General features: G+C 47.4%; 2 protein-coding genes across 4 annotated transcripts; both read left to right on the top strand.

Moving 5' to 3' along the window:
• Window positions 1-208: 208 nt before the first annotated feature.
• On the top strand, window positions 209-5,620 carry kcnj9 (potassium inwardly rectifying channel subfamily J member 9). The gene is made up of 8 exons (XM_085929367.1): window positions 209-564; window positions 1,346-1,706; window positions 1,803-2,016; window positions 3,185-3,386; window positions 3,544-3,736; window positions 3,822-4,019; window positions 4,394-4,524; window positions 4,621-5,620. The coding sequence occupies exons 2-8, from the start codon at window positions 1,424-1,426 to the stop codon at window positions 4,945-4,947; spliced, it is 1,548 nt and encodes a 515-aa protein (XP_085785493.1). The 5' UTR covers window positions 209-564; window positions 1,346-1,423; the 3' UTR covers window positions 4,948-5,620.
• Window positions 5,621-7,804: 2,184 nt separating this feature from the next.
• On the top strand, window positions 7,805-18,806 carry jcadb (junctional cadherin 5 associated b). 3 transcript variants are annotated; one of them, XM_085929366.1, is made up of 4 exons: window positions 7,805-7,900; window positions 9,664-10,039; window positions 11,464-15,174; window positions 15,341-18,806. In XM_085929366.1, the coding sequence occupies exons 2-4, from the start codon at window positions 9,723-9,725 to the stop codon at window positions 15,348-15,350; spliced, it is 4,038 nt and encodes a 1,345-aa protein (XP_085785492.1). In that variant the 5' UTR covers window positions 7,805-7,900; window positions 9,664-9,722; the 3' UTR covers window positions 15,351-18,806. The 3 variants fall into 3 exon arrangements, with proteins under 3 accessions (XP_085785492.1, XP_085785491.1, XP_085785490.1); XM_085929365.1 differs by lacking the exon at window positions 7,805-7,900 and adding an exon at window positions 8,116-8,252; XM_085929364.1 differs by lacking the exon at window positions 7,805-7,900 and adding an exon at window positions 8,347-8,502.
• Window positions 18,807-20,659: the final 1,853 nt, after the last annotated feature.

Here is a 20,659-nt window from a genome sequence, read left to right as displayed (position 1 = left end):
TGGAGTGTGTATTACACGAGCAAATTAAAATCTCAATTTTATTTTGTGTATATCAATGGAAATAGGTGATTTGTTACCTTTTAGTGTCTTCTGGGTCACTTATATTGATGGATTTCATGTTTTGTCTCGTGAGTGAATGAATCGTATACCATCCATTTCTACACAGCTAGATTTTATTCTAGTTTTCTTTAAACAGGCACATTTTCGAACGCGGGCAGGGGAAAAGTGTTCATGTTTGAAAAGAAAGATCGACAATTGCTGTCCTTTCACCGCACTTCGCCAAAGCTCGGTCGGTGCAAGGGGCTGGGCTGACGACACCTGCCCGCCTCCATCGTATCACGCACGGCGGAAGACTCTTCCACCTCACCGCCACAGCAAGCCGCGAGGATCGAGAAGGCGGACGCGCAAGGTCCATTTTCAGGGTGAAGCCGTCTTTTTTTTTTCCAGCCCTTTCGGTCCTGGAGGATCGACCGGATCGATAGCAAAAAATGGATCAACGCGTCGAACCACCGTTCCATACGATGAATACCCATCTTCTTCTTCAAATGAGGGTAAACTCATCAGGTTAGAGATTTCAATCTTTTAATACGCAACCAATTTGTTGACCAAATGTGCACCGTTGCTTGTGTACATCAACCCCGTTCACACATTGTGGCCAATTTCATTGTGATTGCCTCCATCAGTGTCACCACGATCGACGCGCACATCAACAAAAATCATTTGTATTGTGCGAATGGACTTAGGACTAAAAATAACAGGGAGTTATTTTTTAAACGGCAGGCCCTGCCTGCTGCGTGCATTATGTAAGACACCTGAGACGGCCTGCTGTGATAGCAATGCACGTTGAAATAAGCATACACACGCACATAAACTCTCTCTCTCTCTCTCTCTCTCGCTCTCTCTCGCGCACGCGCACACGCTCGCGCACGCACGCACGCACGCACGCACATCCACTTCACCCCAGCTGCTGTATAAAACATGCAAGATTTGATCATCACACATAATCCACGACTCCTATTTTTTTGTTGCGGATTGTACGTTTTTACACATTTTAAAACTTGCAAGCATTTTTCTTGTAGGGGTTACTCCGTTGTATGTGATGGAACATTAAGACGCTTTTTGTTGATCATATTAGCACCTTTGTATGTCTTTACCTTATCCACAGAACTGGAAGGACAAGAAAAATGAGAAATAAATTGTTTCATCAGAGGCCTTCAGCCATGGCAAAATGTGTTGCTAATCCAGATAATGAGAGTAGACCAAACATATATTTTGCTTTTGTTTTCATTCATTCATTGTGACAGAACAACAGCTTGACTTGCATGTTTGCCTTCTCACGTTTCAGCAAACAAATGGTAGTACAACCAACATCCAGCGGACCAAAGTGACATTTCAATAACACACAATCGATTACACGCCGGTCATGGCGGTGGAGAACTCCGTCCTGCCCCCGCGCCCGGACTCGCTCTCGTTGCCCGTGGACCACAAGTCGGAAGGGGAGCAGGAGAGGGTCAACGAGGCCCCGATGCCTCCCGCCGACAATCGCGGCGTCTTCGACGTGTCTGAGGAGCTGGGCCACGTCGTCACCGGTGAAGTGCCCAAAGTGAAGCGCTCCTTCCAATCCAAGATGGCCGAGCGGGAGGCCACAGTCAATCAGACCAGGAAGAAAATCCAACCGGAGAAAGAGAGAGGGCGATTTGGGTGGGGTGAGTGATCTTCAAGACTTTTGATCAGTCAGTCCTACCTTTTATGGCCATTGATGTAAAACGGTAGCGGCATTTGTCTGGCTGTCTTTGTACCAGCTCGCGCTCGGCGCAAGAGGCAACGCTACGTGGAGAAGAACGGCCGCTGCAACGTGCAACACGGCAACATGCGGGAGACGTACCGCTACCTGACCGACATCTTCACCACGCTGGTTGACCTCAACTGGCGCTGCTCGCTCTTTGTCTTTGTCATGGCCTACGCCGTCACGTGGCTCTTCTTTGGCGCCATTTGGTATCTCATCGCCTATTGCAGGTCAGTACTGCCCTCCCTCCATTCATTCATTAGTCAAGAATTTCACATTGAAATGTAATCTTAGCTCAACAATCCGATGAACCTGCTCTTTTCTTTTATGATACAATGCTCTAAATAAATCAAAAGTAATATCACTTGACTGTGCACCTCGCCAACAATATTGATTGCGTTTTACTTTCTGCTGGGGTGCTCAAAATGCTAATTGGCGCACTATTTGTCTTCAAGACAATTAGGTAATTATTTAGCGAGCGTTAGCTAAGGCGTACGGCGAGCAAAGCTGCCATGTACTCGCCTTGTGACATCCTATTTATTACCAGACACGACTAATGGAGCGCCCCGATCCCGAACTCGGCGGGACACGGATATAACAAAAGCACATCTTTTAATGAATTCACCACGGGGGCTACGTCACCTCTTCTATGAACCTCTGGGTGAGGAAGCCTCCGAGGCGTTTCTGCTGCCGAGGCTGAAAAGAAAAAGACGATGACCAAGCAGTCGTCTGACGACGGCCACGTGTCGCTTCCCGCGGAAGCCGCGCTCCAATTAGCTAAGGGGCCGACCTCGTAAAATCCTGACCTTATCGTATCGACGGAGGGCCAACGGCAGCTGCTGCTTCTTGCGCACTTCCTCGCTCACGCTTACGGATGGTATAAATGAAAGGATGAACTCCCTCACTCAGTTCATCAGACATTATTAGCACATGTCGCACACAGCAGTTTGTCACAGTGGTGTTGCTTTAAAAAGCATGTTACCAGAAGTGCTCAGTGGCAGAGCTAAAGGGTGGCCTGCAGGGGCACTGACCCCCACCCTCCCCTGAAATATGCTCGGACCCACCCAGGGTGCCAGACCAGATCATTATTTCCCGATTCTTCCGATTTTGTTTTTTCCCCACCCATCCCTCGAAGGCAACATAGAGTGATTCTTTATTTGGGTGCTTTGTAATCATCGTTTTGCGAAGCCTCTGAGATCTCCTCGGCACCCCCGTGGAAAAACACATTCTTTACTCTGTGTTCAGAAAGGCAATAAAGCTTTGTTGACTTTGACTTGTTGAACTATTGAGGCGTAAATGAGCAGCTGCAAGGAGCTTGACTTTCACAAAACGGGTCGTCCGTACATAGTAAGCATTTGATGATGGGAGGGATTTGATGGTGTGGTCATCATCCTTAAGGGGCGATCTGGACCACCTGGAGGACGAGACGTGGACACCGTGCGTCAACAATGTCAACGGCTTCATTTCGGCTTTCCTCTTCTCCATCGAGACGGAGACGACCATCGGCTACGGCCACCGCGTCATCACCGACCAGTGTCCCGTGGGCACCATGCTGCTGCTGCTGCAAGCCATCCTGGGCTCCATGGTCAACGCCTTCATGGTCAGCAGATGTGGCGTAATACTACAAAACGCTCACCTTTCAGTGCTGGTGGCGGATTTGTTCACATTCATACGATTTCACGACTCTTGATGATTCGTGTGATGAAATGACCACCGGTCCTACGCTGTGAAATTCCTGACGTGATTTGTACGTACAGGTGGGCTGCATGTTCGTGAAGATCTCGCAGCCCAACAAGCGGGCCGAGACGCTGGTGTTCTCCAAGCACGCCGTCATCTCGCTGCGGGACGACAAGCTGTGTCTGATGTTCCGGGTGGGCGACCTGCGCAGCTCGCACATTGTGGGCGCTAACATGCGGGCCAAGCTCATTAAGTCCAAGCAGACGCAGGAGGGTGAGCCTGCCGCTGGAATTCCATAGCAGTGTCCAATACGTGAATAGATGACTCATTTGTCACCTTCCGCATCTCCTCTCTGAAGGCGAATTCATCCCCCTGGATCAGACGGACATAAGCGTGGGCTTCGAGACCGGCGACGACCGCCTCTTCCTGGTGTCGCCGCTGGTAATATCGCATGAGATTGACGCTCGCTCGCCCTTCTGGGACATGTCACAGTCCCAGCTCGAGAAGGAGGACTTTGAGATTGTGGTCATCCTAGAGGGAATGGTGGAGGCAACAGGTGACCGCTTTCAACCTTGTCTCAAATGCTCCAAGCAAAATAATACACTTGCAAAATGCTCATACATTGCTGTCAAACTTTTAATCTCACGCAATGGGCAACAACAAAAAAAAGGTGCAAAAATACCTTTTATTTCATTCAAAGTTTTTGCTAAATGATTCCTTTACGGCAAAAAGTTTGGAGCTATTCTTTGACGCTACGTGGGTAAAAATGGCTATTGATTTCCTTGCTCAGCAACTTCCTGCCGCAGAGAATCTTCATCATAAAGGCTCGTCGTTTATCACTCCATGCGTCACTGAAATTGTTCTCGCTTGGCTCTCGGCCCAAAATGGCTGCACGTGTGATGTGATGTGATGTTCGCTCCCCGTGTGCAGGCATGACGTGCCAAGCTCGCAGTTCCTACTTGGCCGAGGAGGTGCAATGGGGCCACCGCTTCAGTCCCATGATGTCGCTGGCTGAGGGCTTCTTCGATGTGGACTACGGCGCTTTCCATCACACCTTCGAGGTACTCTCTCCTGGTTAGGATTGATCATAGTCATCATAATGATCGTGACTCATGCAACGTAAGATGTCATGGCGTAAACACAAACTCCAAATCCAGGTAGACACGCCCTCCTGTTCGGCACGAGAGCTCTCATTGGCTGCCGCCAGGCTGGACGCTCACCTCTACTGGTCCATCTCCAGCCGGCTGGACGAGGAGCCCACCCTGGTCCAGCAAGCCACCGAGGAGCCCACCTTGGTCCAGCAAGCCACCGAGGAGCCGCCTGCGGCGGTGCCGCCGCCGCCGCCGCCGCCTGAGAGCACCCTAGCCAACGACAAAGGGGAGGCGCCCACCTTCATCGTGGGCGAGATGACTGATGTCAGCGCTCCGCTGCCAGGGCTCGGCGAACTCAACGGCAGCATCCAGTCGGCGGCCTGCGAGGCTTAGAATACAGAATGTTTACATTTTTGCTCCTTTGTTTGGATCTCCACGAGGTTTCTTTTTAGATAGCATATGTGGTGGGCGTTTCTCCTTTGAACCACCCTGGAGGTTTGAATAAGGCAGGATATTTATTAGATGTACATTGGCCACATTTGATTCGCCATCTTAAGAATGACATTCTGCAAGCAACTCTGAACACAGGGCGCTAATAGTTCTCTGTGTGATGTCACACAGTCAATCGGTAGTTGTACTTGTATTCATCAGGGGGAAAAGCAAATGTATCACCAAGTGAAGCTGCTTTGCTCGAGCTTTGCTCGAGCATTTAAAAAATTCACCAGCCTCCTGCCCACCGGGGGCGCTGTTTGTCTGAGAAATTCCTAATACATATAGGTGAATACACAAGGGGCTCTGTGGTGTCGTATATAGCGCAGGGATTATATTTGTCTTTAGTCTAGGCCGAGGGAGTATTCACTCTTTTTTTCCGGGTGCTTAGATAAGACGTTTTTGTCTGAGACAGTGGCCATTAAGGGACAAAAACGTTTGGAAACAGTATACGCCGACTTTGTTTTGAGGCTTATGATGATGATGATGAAATTTGTCATTGTTTATTTCAATTATTCTTCGACACTACATACTGTATAGTGGAACATCAGACATTACAGTAAAGCATCTGACGCTACGGTCGACTCGCGGACCTTTTTTCGTGCCGTCAGGCCAGAGTTTTCTTTCTTTTGCTGTTTTTGGAGACGCAAGTTAGAAAGGGCTGTTTGCGCCGTTGTGAGTGAACACAGTCGACCAGTTTCCAGGCCAATGAATGGCTCCAATCATTCCCTTGAAACTGTAAAAAGCTATTATGGATCACCACTGCAAAGAAGGAGTGAAAAAAACCCCCCAGCAGTTTTAAGGGTGTATTTTTAGAACAGGTTCAGGGGCTACTCATGTGGTGCCTTGCAGGAGACTATCTGACACCATCTCACTCTACAGAACGTCTTCTAAGACTACAGACCAGTTGACACTACAGTAGACAATCTGAGTCAACATTTGACCCAACTGTGTTCATATGACGCAATAGTGGACCCACCTGATACTAAAGTATGTAAAGTGGCCAGGCCATCAGACACATCGGACACGACTCTAATGCTATATGAATTGGAATTGGAGTGCCCTGAAAATTCTCAAGTCACAAGCTAACTGTGTAGAAATGTGATGTTTTTACCCGATGCTTTTAGGAACAACCGTAGCCTATATGATACCTATTTGAATATAAATACAAGAATAAAAAGAGAATCAAGTATATTCCAGACTATCTGCGTTCTGTCAGAATTGATGCTGGTGCTGGTGCCAGACAGGAGAAATCAGCAGATTGGGTTACTAGGCAGAATCACAGCTGGATTCATTCCTCAATCTGGCCGCTAGAGGAAGACAAACATTCCCAAGACTTGAATCTGATCCTGGCTGTCACGCGCCCTTATTGGTGCTGTTTTATGAGATGGGGAACCCATCAGCTGTCTCCTAGGCAACCAGGGTTGGGGACAAGAGAGTGTGTAGCACTTTGTGTGGATATCCATTTAAGTGTGTGTGTGTGTGTGTGTGTGTGTGTGTGTGTGTGTGCGTGTTTTGCAGCAGACATTCAGTGGGGCTGGCTCATGGACTAAGGGTAGGTCATTAACAAGTGACGTTTGCTGAGATCACCACAGTGACCTTAACATTCGGTGTGACCTTGACATGGACGTACGTAGAGCCATGGAGGAATGACGTTTAAAAAAAAAAGAAAGACAATAGCAGTCATCTGTGACCCATTCAGTCCCAAAATAGAACAAGAGCGGGTGACTTCAAGGTTTAGAAGGCTCCAAATCGACAATGATCAAATCTCTGCACAATTTTTGCCAGCAAGCAAATGGTAAAAGTCTTTCCACCAAGAACCTGACCTTCACCCTGTACAGCCCTATAGAAACAAACAACGGAGACAATAAGGTTGCACAAGTGTGTACACCCTCTTAAACATGAGCATGTAGCTGTGTTCTGAAAGAACCAATCTCATTCAATGACTTGGTATCAGCACACATCGTATGAGGTGCCTTTGATTACTCCCACATAAAGTTCAGATGTTCTAGTCTGCTTTTCCTGACATCTTGCACCACAAGTCATATTATTATTATGATGTGCTGGATAACAGATTCCGAGTCGGCGTCGTTAATGTTCAAAGTTCATTTAAAAAAAAAAATGATTGAAGAAAAATGTAAGAATTTGTTGACCGCTGTCATTAAATTGACAATTCTTCACATACACACACTCAAAATGTGCAACAATGCACAAGACACAAATTTGACATGACAAAGATCTGACGGAAGCACCATTGTAGATACAAAAAAAAAGTCTCAATTTAACCAAAATTGGACTTAGTCAATGCGAAATTTTGGCCTGTTTGACGAAATGCATCATGAACTTGATTGGCAACAGGTGGATTCATAGTACTTCCATTCTAGTGCTTGGCCATTTAGTTGTTCTGCAGCATATGTCACTGCGATAGATAGATAGACAGATAGAAAGAAAGATAGATGAAACGTTTTTTTTTGCAGTGAATTCGTACATAATAATTTGATCATTTTCTGTAGCATCTTTAATGACAACAGCAATTGTGGATGCTTGAACCCTATCAATCCTTTTGCGGTTAGAAAGTTGATCTTCCATAGAAGGAAAAAAAATCATTTGTGCGAAGAGGAGCGCGCCCCCCCCCCTCCATTCCCTTCCCTTCCCTTCCATTCCATTCCATTCCATGCCATGCCTCCTCCCTCCCTGCGTGTGTCTCGGGGAGCCCATGCAGTCCGAGGCAGCCAGCAACCGGCGCGTCCTCCCCGCCTACCAATCGGCATGCTCGGCTCGGGCTCCGCGCTCTGTGAGCAAGCCGAACCGCAGCGAGCGGCCACGCACGCACGCACGCAAGCACGCATCTTGCCAGGTATGTTTCGAGCCCCCCCCCCCCAAAAAAAAGACATTCTTTTTCCTCTCTTATACGCGTTTTTTTTTTCCTGAACAATGTGCAGCCCGTCACCGGCTGCATGGTTTCTAGGGAGGGGTTGCTATGCATGCATGTGTGCGTGCGTGCGTGCGTGCGAGCGCGTCGGTAAACACTCCCAGTTTAGCGCATCTGCAACTTGCGCGTTTTACCTCCGATTCTTATAAATATAGCTTGTTCTTGCTTATGATTTGGGGTGTTGTTGTTTTCCCCCTCTCCCGTGCACGGGCAGGGCTGGGTTGGGTCGCAGCATGTGCAAGTGGAAGTGCAGGTGCATGCAGCTGTCTCCAGGCAGGTATGATGATAGGGCTCAAGATGTTGCCATATTGCAGTGCCCCCCTCCCATAGCATAGCATAGCATAGCATAGCATAGCATAGCTTAGCATAATAGCATACGTATGGCATGGCATGGCATGGCATGGCAGGGCAGGCGTGGTTGACGTTAAACATGGATTATGGATGGCTGTGTGTTATGATACGTCTTTGACCTGCATGATTCATTCATGGCAGGAGGATGAGGAGCTGGCTATTGACCAATTGAAAGAGTGAGTCCATGGTTAGATGGGCATGTGTGCGTGTGTGTTTCCAGGTATAGATCCAGGTACACTCCCCATCTTGTAGCCTGTTATTTGGCACTGTAAAATTAAGCACATTAGAAGTGAACTTATTGTGACCTCCTCCTGCATGAACAACTTTGTTTGATAGTGGCAAATGTTAGTATGTTAAGTTTGCAGATGTGTTTAAAAAAAAAAAAAAAAACTGTGGTCGTTGCTATGCAAATTCAAGGGACTTTGAAGTCATGACCTTGTGTAAGTTGACTGATGGTGCGTTCGCTACCCCTCGGTTCCAGGAACGAGTCATATACTTCATAAAAAGTGAAGTGGTGCTCACTTTCATTGGTCCTCAGCTCCAAGAATAAGTCATATTTCCTTTTTTCTTTTTATCACAGCGTGATGTATCTGATCCTATCACATCAAACTTTGTATCACATGCCACATCATATACAAATTGTACTGCATCGTAATGTAGAATATCATATCATTGGATGATACCATATTGTAAAATATGGTATCATTGGATCATGTCATCTGATAATAGGTTGCATACACTTCTGCTAATGAAGTGCATCGTATGGTTTTGTACTCAATATAATACTGTACTGAATCATATTGGATTTGATCAGATTGAAATGAATGGTTTTCTACAAAGAACTCCATTTAATTTTTTTTGATCATATTGTCGAAGCTCAAATCGTTTTAGCATCAACAACAAAGACACCTCCCTGAAATCAACAAGTGGTGCCTGAAAGCTGTCCAAATGACTTGAAACCAGAAACGCGCTAACTTGAGTCAAACGCTTTGTCCATGTCAAGAATCGTTTTAGTGCTGAGTGAACAGATTTTCCAAAATGTAATGTCACAAAACAAATGTTAAGGTCACCTTGACGGAGCTTGTATCAATTTGTCATTTTTATCACATCATTACTCATCATCGACGACGTCAATATTCAGACTCTGAGTGTCAAGTTAGGGGAAGATTTTATGAATGATCGAAATTGGATGAATCCAATCGGGCTTTTTGAGAAACTTTAATCAAGTGTGATGGCCTGAACGTGACCTCTTTCAAGGAAACGATGGCTTCAAGATGATCAGGATTGTTCTGCATTTAACCCTTTGTCTTTTTCTTTTGCCGTTGCCTTTCTCCAAGTGATGGCCTCTGCTGTGCAGCACAGCGCATAAGGCAAACCCCCACCTTTGCCCTCCAGCATGTACAGCGTGGAGGACCTGCTCATCTCGCACGGCTACAAGCTGCCCAGGAGCGGCCCGCCGTCAGCCACTTACGACAAGCGGCCCGCCGACTGCCAGCGTGAGCTCCTGCTCGACAACCGGACGGGCCGGGCGCCGGCGCTCAACGGTTACGAGGCCGAGCGTGGCGGGGCGGCCGGCGGCGGCTTGTACGGCAGCAGGCCGGCGCCCCTCAAGAGTTACCTGGAGAGTGAGGCCGACAGGAGGAGGAAGGAGGCCTTCCTGGGTATCCTAGGTGACGCTCAGCCCTTGGGTGATTCTTTGGCTACAGACAGCGGGTGAGTGCTTCTCCCCGTTTTTTGGGGGACATTCTTCTGGTCGCCATGCAAAAGCTGCACTGCAGGTCCCCACCCCCCCAACTCCAAGCGCACCGCACCCTCCTTCCCGCAGCGGCACGGCTGACATTTGTCAAGCCGGCCTTCCGACGAGAGCTTGATGCATTTGTGTGCCTGTTCCTTTGTGGGAATGAAGGTTGGGGGGGTGAATTGAACTTGCGTCAAGACACAGCGCAGAGTCACTCCACTGTAAACACTGGCACACCGAATCCCATCCAGCACGTGCTCTGTGATGTCAGCATGTTGCTGGGCAATTGTGCGCGGCTCCCTCCTCAGCTATACACTAGCATATGCTGCTAGTGACTCACACACTCACAGCTCAGGTCACACACACAACGTGTTCGTTCGTTCATTCATTGGTTGTGCTCATTTTTACACATGTTCAATTGGTTTCAATAGATAGTGAAAAGAGACAAATACCTGGATATACTTTCAATCCCAATCATCCCCCAAAATATCTCCATGAAATCACATATGCATTATGCTAATGATCCCATTGTATAAATGCCATAATTACAAAGTATTCAAATGTACGTACGTGTTTTATTCAGACTTGCACTATTTCTGACAACAGCCCTTTAAGCAATAGTCAGCACAATTAAAAATGCAGATCATATTGCACAAACATCACAATTTGTGTCTTGAAGGGACTCTGGAGCAATGGCTGACTTCAGCACTTTGCCGGAAAAGCCATTGGACACACATGTCGTAGAGTTTGTCTGCATGTAGAGCGCATCGATGTGTGGTGGAACGCGATCAGTCACATGTTAGCATATTGGCAATTTGATTTATCTGCCCATTATTTTAACATGATGACGAGGAAAAAAATTGTCCAATAACAATCAGCAAATTTAGACAAGAGTGATTTGGTTAAGTACATATTTGAAATTCCCCCTTTCCAAGGTGTAACAAAGAGAGGGTCGAAGGTGACCCATGCATTTCCCATGTTTGGGCCAACGTAATAGAGGCGTGTTTGAAAGAGAATAGCAGCAAGTTTGGACCAGCCTTTTCCCCCCCCCATTTCACTAGCTTATGTGTGAAAGCTGAACAAATAGATACCAGAGCTTCTGTTACATCTCTGATGCGAAAACTGCCAAGAAAGAAAGAGGCATGGCCATTGAATCTTTAACTTCATACGCTGGTCATGGCTGGCAATTAGGCAGCTGATAATACTGAGACATCATACGTCGGCAAATTCTTGGCTCAACTTCGACCACCCCCCCCCCCATTCCGGTGTGGTGCCTAACACACTGGACGGTGATGACCAAGGCGCAAGACAACCTAGGTATTAACGGTTCACGGTATGGCCTTCAAACCCTGTATCATTGACTCATCCTACTCAGAGCCATTGTATTTATTTTTTGCAGTTTCTACGATGTCCCGAGTTTGACGTACTCCGAGCCGCTCAGCCACGACGAGAGGGATATTTCGTACTGGCGGAGGCGAGGCCAAGACTTTAGCATTCTCCTGGACTATGCTGATGGCAGGGAGCTGAGGGCCTCCGCGGGGGCATGGAGACCGCAGGCCCTCATAGCGGCCGAGGAACTCAGGGCAGAGAGGCAAGCGCAGCAGCTGTGGGAGGAGATTTCCTGGCTGCGGGACCAAGATACACCCGGTCAGCTGAGGGTGACCGGAGAGCGCAAGTGTCAGAGCCTCGGTACTGACGATTGGAGGCCCGCCGTGGGCCTGGGCAGGCAGTTGTCAGATGGCGACGGCGAACGGTGGGCTTTGGAGCAGTATCGCCTGAGGACACCTGAAGGTTTTTTTCACCCGAGAACAAAAGCCAAGTCTCAGTCCCTCCCGAGAGTTTTGTCACCCGACGGAGCAAACGGCAGAGAGCTGGTTCCATCCAGACCGAGCCTACCGGACAGACCGCAAAGGCTAAGCAGCACTCTTTTCTCCGGGCCCTATAGTCGCTATATCTATAGCGGAGCTATTGGCAGGGAGCGGTGGGGCAGGAATGCCGGGCCAAGCAGCCATGTTGCACTTTTACCAAAGCCCAGGTTCAGCAGGCCTTTAAAGCCGCCGTCATATGAGATTCACCAGCAAATTAGGGGGAGCGCGGAAATGCTCGCTATAGACCAGGGTCTCAAGCTAAAAGACAGGCCTATCTTTTATTCCAGGGGGGCGGAGCTGCGACACGACTATTTTGCACAACACTCGCTCTCTGGAATGGAGCCGCCGGGCTACATCCCGCCCCCGTCTTATAAAAGAGCCCCACCCCCACGAGCTGTGTCAATCAATCGGAATGAAATGCTCAACCTGCGGTGGAGGTCAGACTCCCTGCAACCCAGCTCAGACCCCGGGAGGTGGCTGACAAGGCACTCGGGCGATTCGTGGCTAGAACAATATGGAGATCGCGGGGCGTCCTACCGAAAACAGATACCCTCTGGGAACAAAGAGCAACCGAGTCAAGCTCGTCAGGTAACAGCCGAAGACACCAGAGCGAATCAAATCTCAGGAGGGCCTGCTGGAAATTCTCTCACTGACTCAGACAAGATCCGGAACATCAACAAAGAGAATCCATCTGCTAAAAATTTAGGACAATCTACCTGTGATAGTGCCTTTCCTCCCCAACAGGGACAATCTCTCAATGCCGGTCGCAAGACGACTCTTGCTGAGAATGACAGCGGTGCTCGGTGGGGCAGCAGGGGATTGAACAAAAAAAGTGACAGTGTAGGTCCTGAACAAAATCGGAGTCAGTTTTTCCCCTCATCTATTCTGGGTAAGCCACCACCACCCCCATGCAAGCCAACTGATCAGGTTGTCCCTGAAACCGTGCCGGAAGTAAAGAAAGTCGAACAGCCCGAACCACCGGAGAAAGACAAGTCCAAGAATCTCAAAAAGAGACTCAGTGAAACCATTTTTTGTTTGGTTTCAGTGCCGGTCACGCCGCAGCTCACTGGTACAATAATTCGTGATCAGAACAACAATAATGAGAAGTCACCGGACCCAGCAGACAGTCCCAGTGAAAACAAAACGGGCCATTTAACAAACCAAAGTCTCCAAAGCACATCTTCAGCTGAGGCAGAGCTGCAAGCATTGACCGGTAGCATAGCGAGCAGCAAGACGAGCAGCCGAGCCAGCAGTAAAATGTTCAAAAAATTGCCCTGTAGACCCCCAAAAATAAACCATTACAAGGAGCTGAAGTTGTCCGGATCTTGGCCCGCAAACCAGTACCGCGACCAGGAGACGCAAACGAGCCCAGAGGCCGAAAAACCTGGCGCTGAAAATAAGGAAGCACAAGAAGACCCTATCCCTGCTGCTCCTGATGCACCTGCAGATGGTGTCGGTGCGGCGGCGGCGGCGGCGGCAGCAGGCACTGCCTTCACCTTCCCTATCAAGGGAGTGAAGAGTCTAAAACTTTCAAGTAACAGCGCCTTCTCCCTGACCACCACTTTCTCCAACCAGCTGAACAAGAGCACAGCTCAGCAGCCAGCAGTGCCATCCTCAGGAAATGTGGAGAGCAAACCAGCAGCGAGCAGCGGGCAGGAAGTGTTCAAGGTTCCCGAGTTCCTGCTGAAACCGATTGTCAGTCAGCGACCGTGGGATGCTGTCAAAGAACTGGAGGCAATCCAAAAAGAAGTCCAGGAACAGCAACAGCAGCAGCAGCAGCAGCAGCAGCAGCAGAGCAACAAACAGCCAAGCGTTGACAAGTGCATCGAGGACCTCAACGAGGCCTACAAAGACATCTTAGAGCTCGGTGCTGCCAGCAATAAAGTTCCAGATGGCTCCGTTGAAATCCCTGAGCGTATCAAGATCCGCCTGACGTCCCAGCCTCTCAACAAACCCAGCAGCCTTAGGCGAAGTGCGGTCAGCTGGTCTGTTGATCCGGAGTACAGGGAAGTCAAGAGCGCCTTCTCCAGGCCCGCCACCAAGTCGGTCACATTCAGCAAACAGCTTTGGGAAGAACTTCCCGTGCCCCCTCGGGAGTCGGGCTTTCGAGAATACAGGGTTGTTCCTCATCTTCCGCGGAGACGTAGCAACGATGGCAGGACTGTGAAACTGGACCTGCCGGATGAACCCATCGAGACGCCGCTTAGCGACTTCAGTCCCACCACCAACAGCGCTGCGGCGGAAGTGCCATGGGCGGACCGACAGCCCATGCAGGATGCCTCCACACTTACCAGTCCTCCTGACTATGAAGACATATGCCAGACTTTGCGTCACTCTCGGGATCCCAACGATCCTAATGACCCGGCAGTTCCTCAAGATCTTGATTCGGAGGAGGAATGCCCTATTTGCAAACGGGAGCTGGAGAACCAGTTGAGACAGGGTCCGCTGCCTCCTCTCCATGAGGAGAACAGCTCGGACAGCTCAGTAAATCCAAATGGAAGTCCGCCGCAGCGCGTTGCGGTCGAAAGTCCGTCTGAAAATGCGAGGGATCGGGAACTTCAGAGCTCGAGTCTCAACAACACCGGGTTAGATGTAAACACTCAGACAAGAAAAAAGGATTCTTCAACACAAGACAATTTGGGAGAGGTTGAAGAAAGAGTAGACGGTTCCACAGATGAGCCATCAGACTCCGAGAAACGGACTCAAACTGAGGTGATGGAGTCGGGGCAGAAAGACGTCACGGAGGGGGAAACGGATCAATCTGTTGAGGTCGATCCTGGACCGGGGCGAGAGAGCGAAACCGACGCAGCGTCGGATGACAAGCAGGAGCAAGACAGGAAGACGATGGCTCTCGCGGAACATAGACTTGTACTTTGGACCCATCCAGGGCGAGATCACACCGGGTTGCCAGAGTTCCCCCCAGAGAGACTGCCACTTTCAGTCGTGCCAAAGCTGGACCGGAGGCTGTCTCTCAGCTTGGAAGGGGAACGGCGGGGCGATGCCCTATCTGATCAATTTGAAGCTCTCCAGAATAAGCTAGCCATTTCTCCTGGCCAAGGGGCCGCGGAACGCCCGCCGGGCAAGATACGGGAAGTGGACGTGATGTATCGCATGAGACGCCTCAGCATCAGGAGCACTGACTCTGGGGAGGGAAACGGGGAGGCCAAGGAATCCCTGGATGACCCCGCTGATGGATCGCTACAGGACAAAACTGCAAAGCATGGTGACAAGTCTACTTTCAGGTAAGAAAGTGCTCAAAAATGGAAACAATTTATACCAGGATGCTTTAGGAAATTTCCGATTGTTAAATGAATTGACCTCGAAATAACGCTGAAGGTGGGTTTGCTCTAGGACTTTAGATGTTCAGGGAGTCCGATGGACTAATGACTCCCTCTTTTTACGTGGCAGAACGCTGTGACAGCTGAGGACGGCGGCGATGGTATGGAAAAAGACGGCGTCCATCGTTTCCCCATCTTGAGGTTTTAGCGCTCCACACAACACTGTGAACTGGCTGCCTAACTTAGAATGCCTTCATCTTCATCTCTTGACACTGAAATGGCCTTCTTGTCCGACGAGAGCATTGTGTAAACACCCTCACCCTCGGCTTGACTTCTAAGAGTGCTGTTCCACTGCCAAAAGGGAGGTGCCCCGCCCGCCCCGTCCGCCCCGTCCGCCCCCACCCAACCCTAGCTAGCCGGCCGTCCTCCGTCCACGCCCCAGTCTTCTCCCGATGCTTTTCTCATTGGCAGACATTATGCAACTCACCCATGCATACGAATACACTCGAGAATCTGCGCGTTATGAATGTAAGCGTTAATTTGAGGGTTTTGTTATGATTTGCTGTACCAAAATAAAGTCGCGACTGCTGCGGTGGTGGCACCACTCATCGCGACTGTGTTTGGCTCGAGAACTGTTTTTGATTTCCCGACATGGTTCGGCCTTTCTTGAAGTCGGCGACATTGTCCCCTCCCTCCGTCTCCCCTCCAGTTGCTAAGCTAATCACACGATCGCCCGCTCAGTCCATAGCGCGCCGGTTGCTTTGCTTTCAGGTGACCTGATAGTGCAGCTCCCGCCCAGCCCCGCCCCGCCCCGCCTCGCCGCGCAGGTACTTTCAGGAAGCAATAAAGATTGACAGCAACTCTATCACAACAATGAGAAACAAATAGAACACAACACATTTAAAAAAAAAAAAAAGAGGCCAGATAGAGCAATATTGTTGTACAAATAAGCTGAGCGGTGTCGTGGAGCTAGCTACCTGTCGGAAGCGTCGTCTTGTGATCACTCTACAGGGACACGGTGTCAGGGTATTTGGGCTGCTGCTTTACGTCATCATATAGCTCTACGTAGTATGTACACTGCTTGACGTGTTTATTTGACCACCGCCGCCTATTGGATGAGACTTGTGGATTTCTCTGTTTCATCACAAGTCATCAAACTTGGCTTGCAGTTTCTGCCTGCGGTCGACGACGGAGACTCAATTCTTGGCAATTTGGGCACAGATTCAGATTTGGTAGCAAGACAAAATCAGTAGATGGCATTTGTTTTTAAGGAACCCTGGAAATGCAATGCGTTGCTTCAAAACAAAATGGCCGACATTCAGAGTATTTTCCGACACGGCTTCTCGAGAGGTCTTTTGCCGGGCTAAACGATAGACATTGCTATTGGATTTTATGTAGCTAAGGGAAAGTGAGTTTCTATTGCCAAAGTGAAATGACCCTACAATAGCCATTTGAAACCAAAATGACAGACTTTTCAGACATTTTGTGTGGGTCCACTCAGGACATGGGATTAAATTTCAACTCATAATTGGGCGGTGGGTGGTCTAATACATTTGTTAAGCACTGCATCATCATACATTTCACTGAGTATTTATTTTTCCGATCATCAGCTTTTTAATCTGTTTGCATAATGTACAAAAAATAAATATATATAAAGTATATTTTAAATATTTTAAGAGGTATTTTGTATTTTCACCATAAAGTTTTATTTCTCCACGTGTGTGTGTGTAGATTCTGATAATCATACGAAGAGCGATTTTCTAGAGCGTGCCAATGGAAAAGTTTATTTGTGGCGTTTGTCGCATCGTCTGCGCCGTGTTTCGTGCGTCGCGTTGTCGTCTCGTCTTCCATCTTACACTCGCCCGCCCGGCCGACTCTTCTGTTGTTGATCCCATGAAAAAAAACAAAAAAACATGGATGGTTTCCATCTTTGTTTCCATACCTCTTGTGTGAAGGCTGAGAGGCTAGCATACACCACAATGCTAATGTGCGTCATGTCCATTCAAATAAAAGTACGTATCTCCCAAAACAACATCAATTCACTTTGGTTGTTTTGCTCCTAAAAATGTCTTCAAATCCATTTTAAAATCATTATTGCTGCTCTGTTCTCAGCATTCACACATTTTTCCTGGGGAGAATCGCAATTCTTTGGCAGTTGTACTTCAACGCTACAATGCAATGCTGCAGCTAAAACGCAAATGCTCCAAAATATCTTGGCATTTTTCAATACATACAGGGTTTTTAGATAAGACTTTTTAAATAGACAATAATGAAAAAAACTTTGCAGTAGGAGTCAGAATGTGTTTGAGAAGTTGTGTGTGTGTGTGTGTGTGTGTTTTGGCATGATCCAGCATTGCATTGTAACGAATCAACAACGGATGTGTGCAAAAGTAACATAATTGTTATGTAGCCTTTTTACACTTGTAGCATTTTAGCAGTTGTGTCTCAGCATTTCTTGTAAATTTTGATGTCGCCTTACTAAAAAATACAAAGAAATATTAGGGCCACATAGAAAAGCATTTTTCTTAGATTGAAGTCATAATTGTTTGAGAACAAAAGGTTTTATTTTTTGGGGGGAAAAATTGTTTTTGTTTCTAACATGACATTTCTTGAAATTGTCCATTTTTATCTGAACGTATACTGTTCTGTTTCTCGCAAGATTTCAACTTTTCTTTTCCCCCAAATATTTAACTGCTGTAAAAAAAAAAAACTCAAAAGGTGAAAAAACAAAAAATGGCTGCCTTCTTTGCTTGAAAATATTTCGTTTTCTGTCGAAAATAAGCAAAGTTTTCCTGCAAATATATGAACTTTTTCTGAAAAATACAAAGCATTTTAGCATTGTTTTCAATGTTTGCTGTTTTTTCTAGCCTTTATTAGTGTGGCCCAAATATTCCTTTGTGATTATAACATCGCATCACTTTGCAGCCAAATCTATTCTCCAAGTCTACGCAACACTTTAGTCACAGGTCATTTAGCAGTTTTACTTGTCAGCCTCCAACTGGGGGCGCTGTAGCAGAATGAGCATAGTTTGCGTTTTTTTTTGCGCGTGTTTTTTTCGAAAGGTACGCAAACTAGCCCCCATCATCCAGAAACAGCCCTTGCGATTGGCATGTGAGCGCCAACTCTTGAACGTCAATATAATAAGAGTCTCGTTGGACTTTTTTTTTTTTTTTTTTTCTATGACAGGTGCAACGTGAGCAGTGATTATGCACACTTGTAATATTTTCTATTTTCATAAGAGATTTAAGTGCTTTTTTCTACATCTTTTTTCTTCCTTGCATGGAGTGCAAGTGAGAGGGACGAGGGGGCAAAAAAACATTTTTTTTTTTTCCGTAAACTATATTTGCATTTGGTACTCTCTCGGCAGTTCAAATAATTAAAAAAAAAAAAAAAAAAACACACCAAAAAACTCAATTTAGAATAAAAGCAGCGACGGGCAAAACGTGTGTCTGTTTCGTAGGTTAATTTACGAGACTATGCCAAGTATTTAAAAGCTATTTTTAGAGTAAATTCCAAGAAAAAAAGTGGAAGAAAAGTCATTCATTGTTTTCTTTGGACATGCCTTTGATCTGTGTATCTATACGTATAGCAAGAGAATCCATGGAGTCATTATGATTGTGCTACTGTTGTATGATACTGCAGTCCCATTCGCAAATAAACTCTTTGCATGAAAGCGCCTCTTTTCTCATCAATTGGGCATTGAACATCTCCAACTTTCTCACTTGCATACAAACTGATCTCCCAGAGAAATTCTCTCCCTTTTTGTCTCTTTGTTGCCCACATTGGACTAATTAGCAGGTCTGTGCAGTCCAGCCAGGTCCAGTCAGGTGACGCCATCCCGCTGCTCTCCACTTGTGTGCCATCAAAGTGTTGGACAAGTTGGCCCATTTTGCCGGCTTGGAGAGCGGCCATTGGCTTTCAAGAAGCCCGTCGTCCATTAGGGTGGCCTTCCTGCACTGATTTCAGATTTAATTGAATACATTTGATGCATTTTCTTTTGAAGATTGTCCTTTATAAATCATGATGTGAAACATGAAATTCATCAAGCAATGAATCATCCAGTAAATCAATCAAGAAGCAACCTTTTTCAAACCGATAGCTCAATCGTGGGTACTGATTAGTTGCTGAAAAAACAAACGAGCTCCAATTACGTTTACTATTGTACGTAGATGTGTTCCTAACCAATGCTATTCATTCATGGGAAAGCCACACTATTCCAATCCATACATCTCGGCCTTCCATTTTCAAACGATTCACTGACTAAGCAGTGCATCACCGTTAGATGGCACTAAAGGACGAACAGAGATTTCCCAACTGGACTCTTGACAGCAAACAATTCAATTAGCAAATGCACTCGGATGTTGCTCCATCTTGAAGCGACCTTCTGTGCCTGTTTGTCTGTCTTTAATCCCACTTCTGACTGCAATGTGTTTGAGATTTGACTTAATCCCTCCCTCCTGTCATGCGCCTGCCCCTGGGGGGTGTGGGGACCCTCGGGCGGCCCAGCAGCCCATTGGCCGGGGGTCTCACCGGGCTCCTCCCGGCTATTTATGGCAGACGCCGGCCGATCCAGGTTTGAGCCCATACATGGTGGGCCCCGAGGTAGGGTTACCCAGCACGACGCAGCGCCCCTCCCCGCCGGTGGGTCACCTCTTCCACTCGCTCCTGGGTGAATATTGCCCAACAACTTCAACTTTATGGATTTATTTCTCCAGACAGCACAAAGCCAAGACGCTGCACTGTATGTTGATTGTGTTTCACCTGCTCTCATCGGCAGTTTGTGCAGCGCCTGAAGAGGAATCCGCAAACCCTGGACTTGTCCTGCATGTGAGTACAGCACCAGCCGGGTCATCCTTCCCTGTCTTGACATTTAAATCAGAAGCAATTGGAATGTGGGAGATGCTTTACTCACTTATGCACAACTTTTCTCCAACTTTACTTTTTTTTTTTTCCATTGGCTTACCTGATTGAGGGCTCTCAATTGTGCACATTCAGGGTTTCATGAAATAACATTCAGACATAAGCAAATTGGTGTCCATCACACTCCTAATCAAACAAGACCGAGTTTAAATAAAAAAAACACGTTGTTTTCTTCAGTTTAATGTAATTTTCTTCATAAACTAGATTAACAATCCCCCACTGAAATGTCTTTATCGTCTCAAAAAAGTGAACGTTTTCTGCCAAGTGTAATGCACTTGAGCAAGTGACATCACCATATCATGACATGAGCACGTCACGTGTGGTTCTCACACAGCAGTTGGCTCGTCACACAGCGCGTTGTTTGTGCTGAAAGTTGCGGCGGCCAGGATGACGCCAGCACCTGCTCTGCCCATCAGGATTGCCACAGACGAATGATATGGACAAAATAGTACCTCACTTTGAGTGTGTTCATTTTTGTGAAATAATGCAAAAAATAAATAAAAAATCCCAACCACTTCTGGTTTAATGT

This window comes from Syngnathus leptorhynchus, chromosome 14 (genome assembly GCF_054491065.1).
Source record: "Syngnathus leptorhynchus isolate UIUO chromosome 14, UIUO_Slep, whole genome shotgun sequence".
Lineage (NCBI taxonomy): Eukaryota > Metazoa > Chordata > Actinopteri > Syngnathiformes > Syngnathidae > Syngnathus > Syngnathus leptorhynchus.
Note: the sequence above shows the minus strand (reverse complement) of the source record. Positions and strands in the feature narration are given on the sequence as shown.

What these genes read in the sequence shown, in the direction of transcription:
- kcnj9 (XM_085929367.1), top strand. Translation starts at nt 1,424, where the DNA reads ATGGCGGTGGAGAACTCCGTCCTGCCCCCGCGCCCGGACTCGCTCTCG. An exon ending in GAGAGGGCGATTTGGGTGGG is followed by an intron (nt 1,707 to 1,802) that starts GTGAGTGATCTT and finishes TCTTTGTACCAG; the next exon opens with CTCGCGCTCGGCGCAAGAGG. An exon ending in CTTTCCATCACACCTTCGAG is followed by an intron (nt 4,525 to 4,620) that starts GTACTCTCTCCT and finishes CTCCAAATCCAG; the next exon opens with GTAGACACGCCCTCCTGTTC.
- jcadb (XM_085929366.1), top strand. Translation starts at nt 9,723, where the DNA reads ATGTACAGCGTGGAGGACCTGCTCATCTCGCACGGCTACAAGCTGCCC. An exon ending in TCTTTGGCTACAGACAGCGG is followed by an intron (nt 10,040 to 11,463) that starts GTGAGTGCTTCT and finishes TATTTTTTGCAG; the next exon opens with TTTCTACGATGTCCCGAGTT.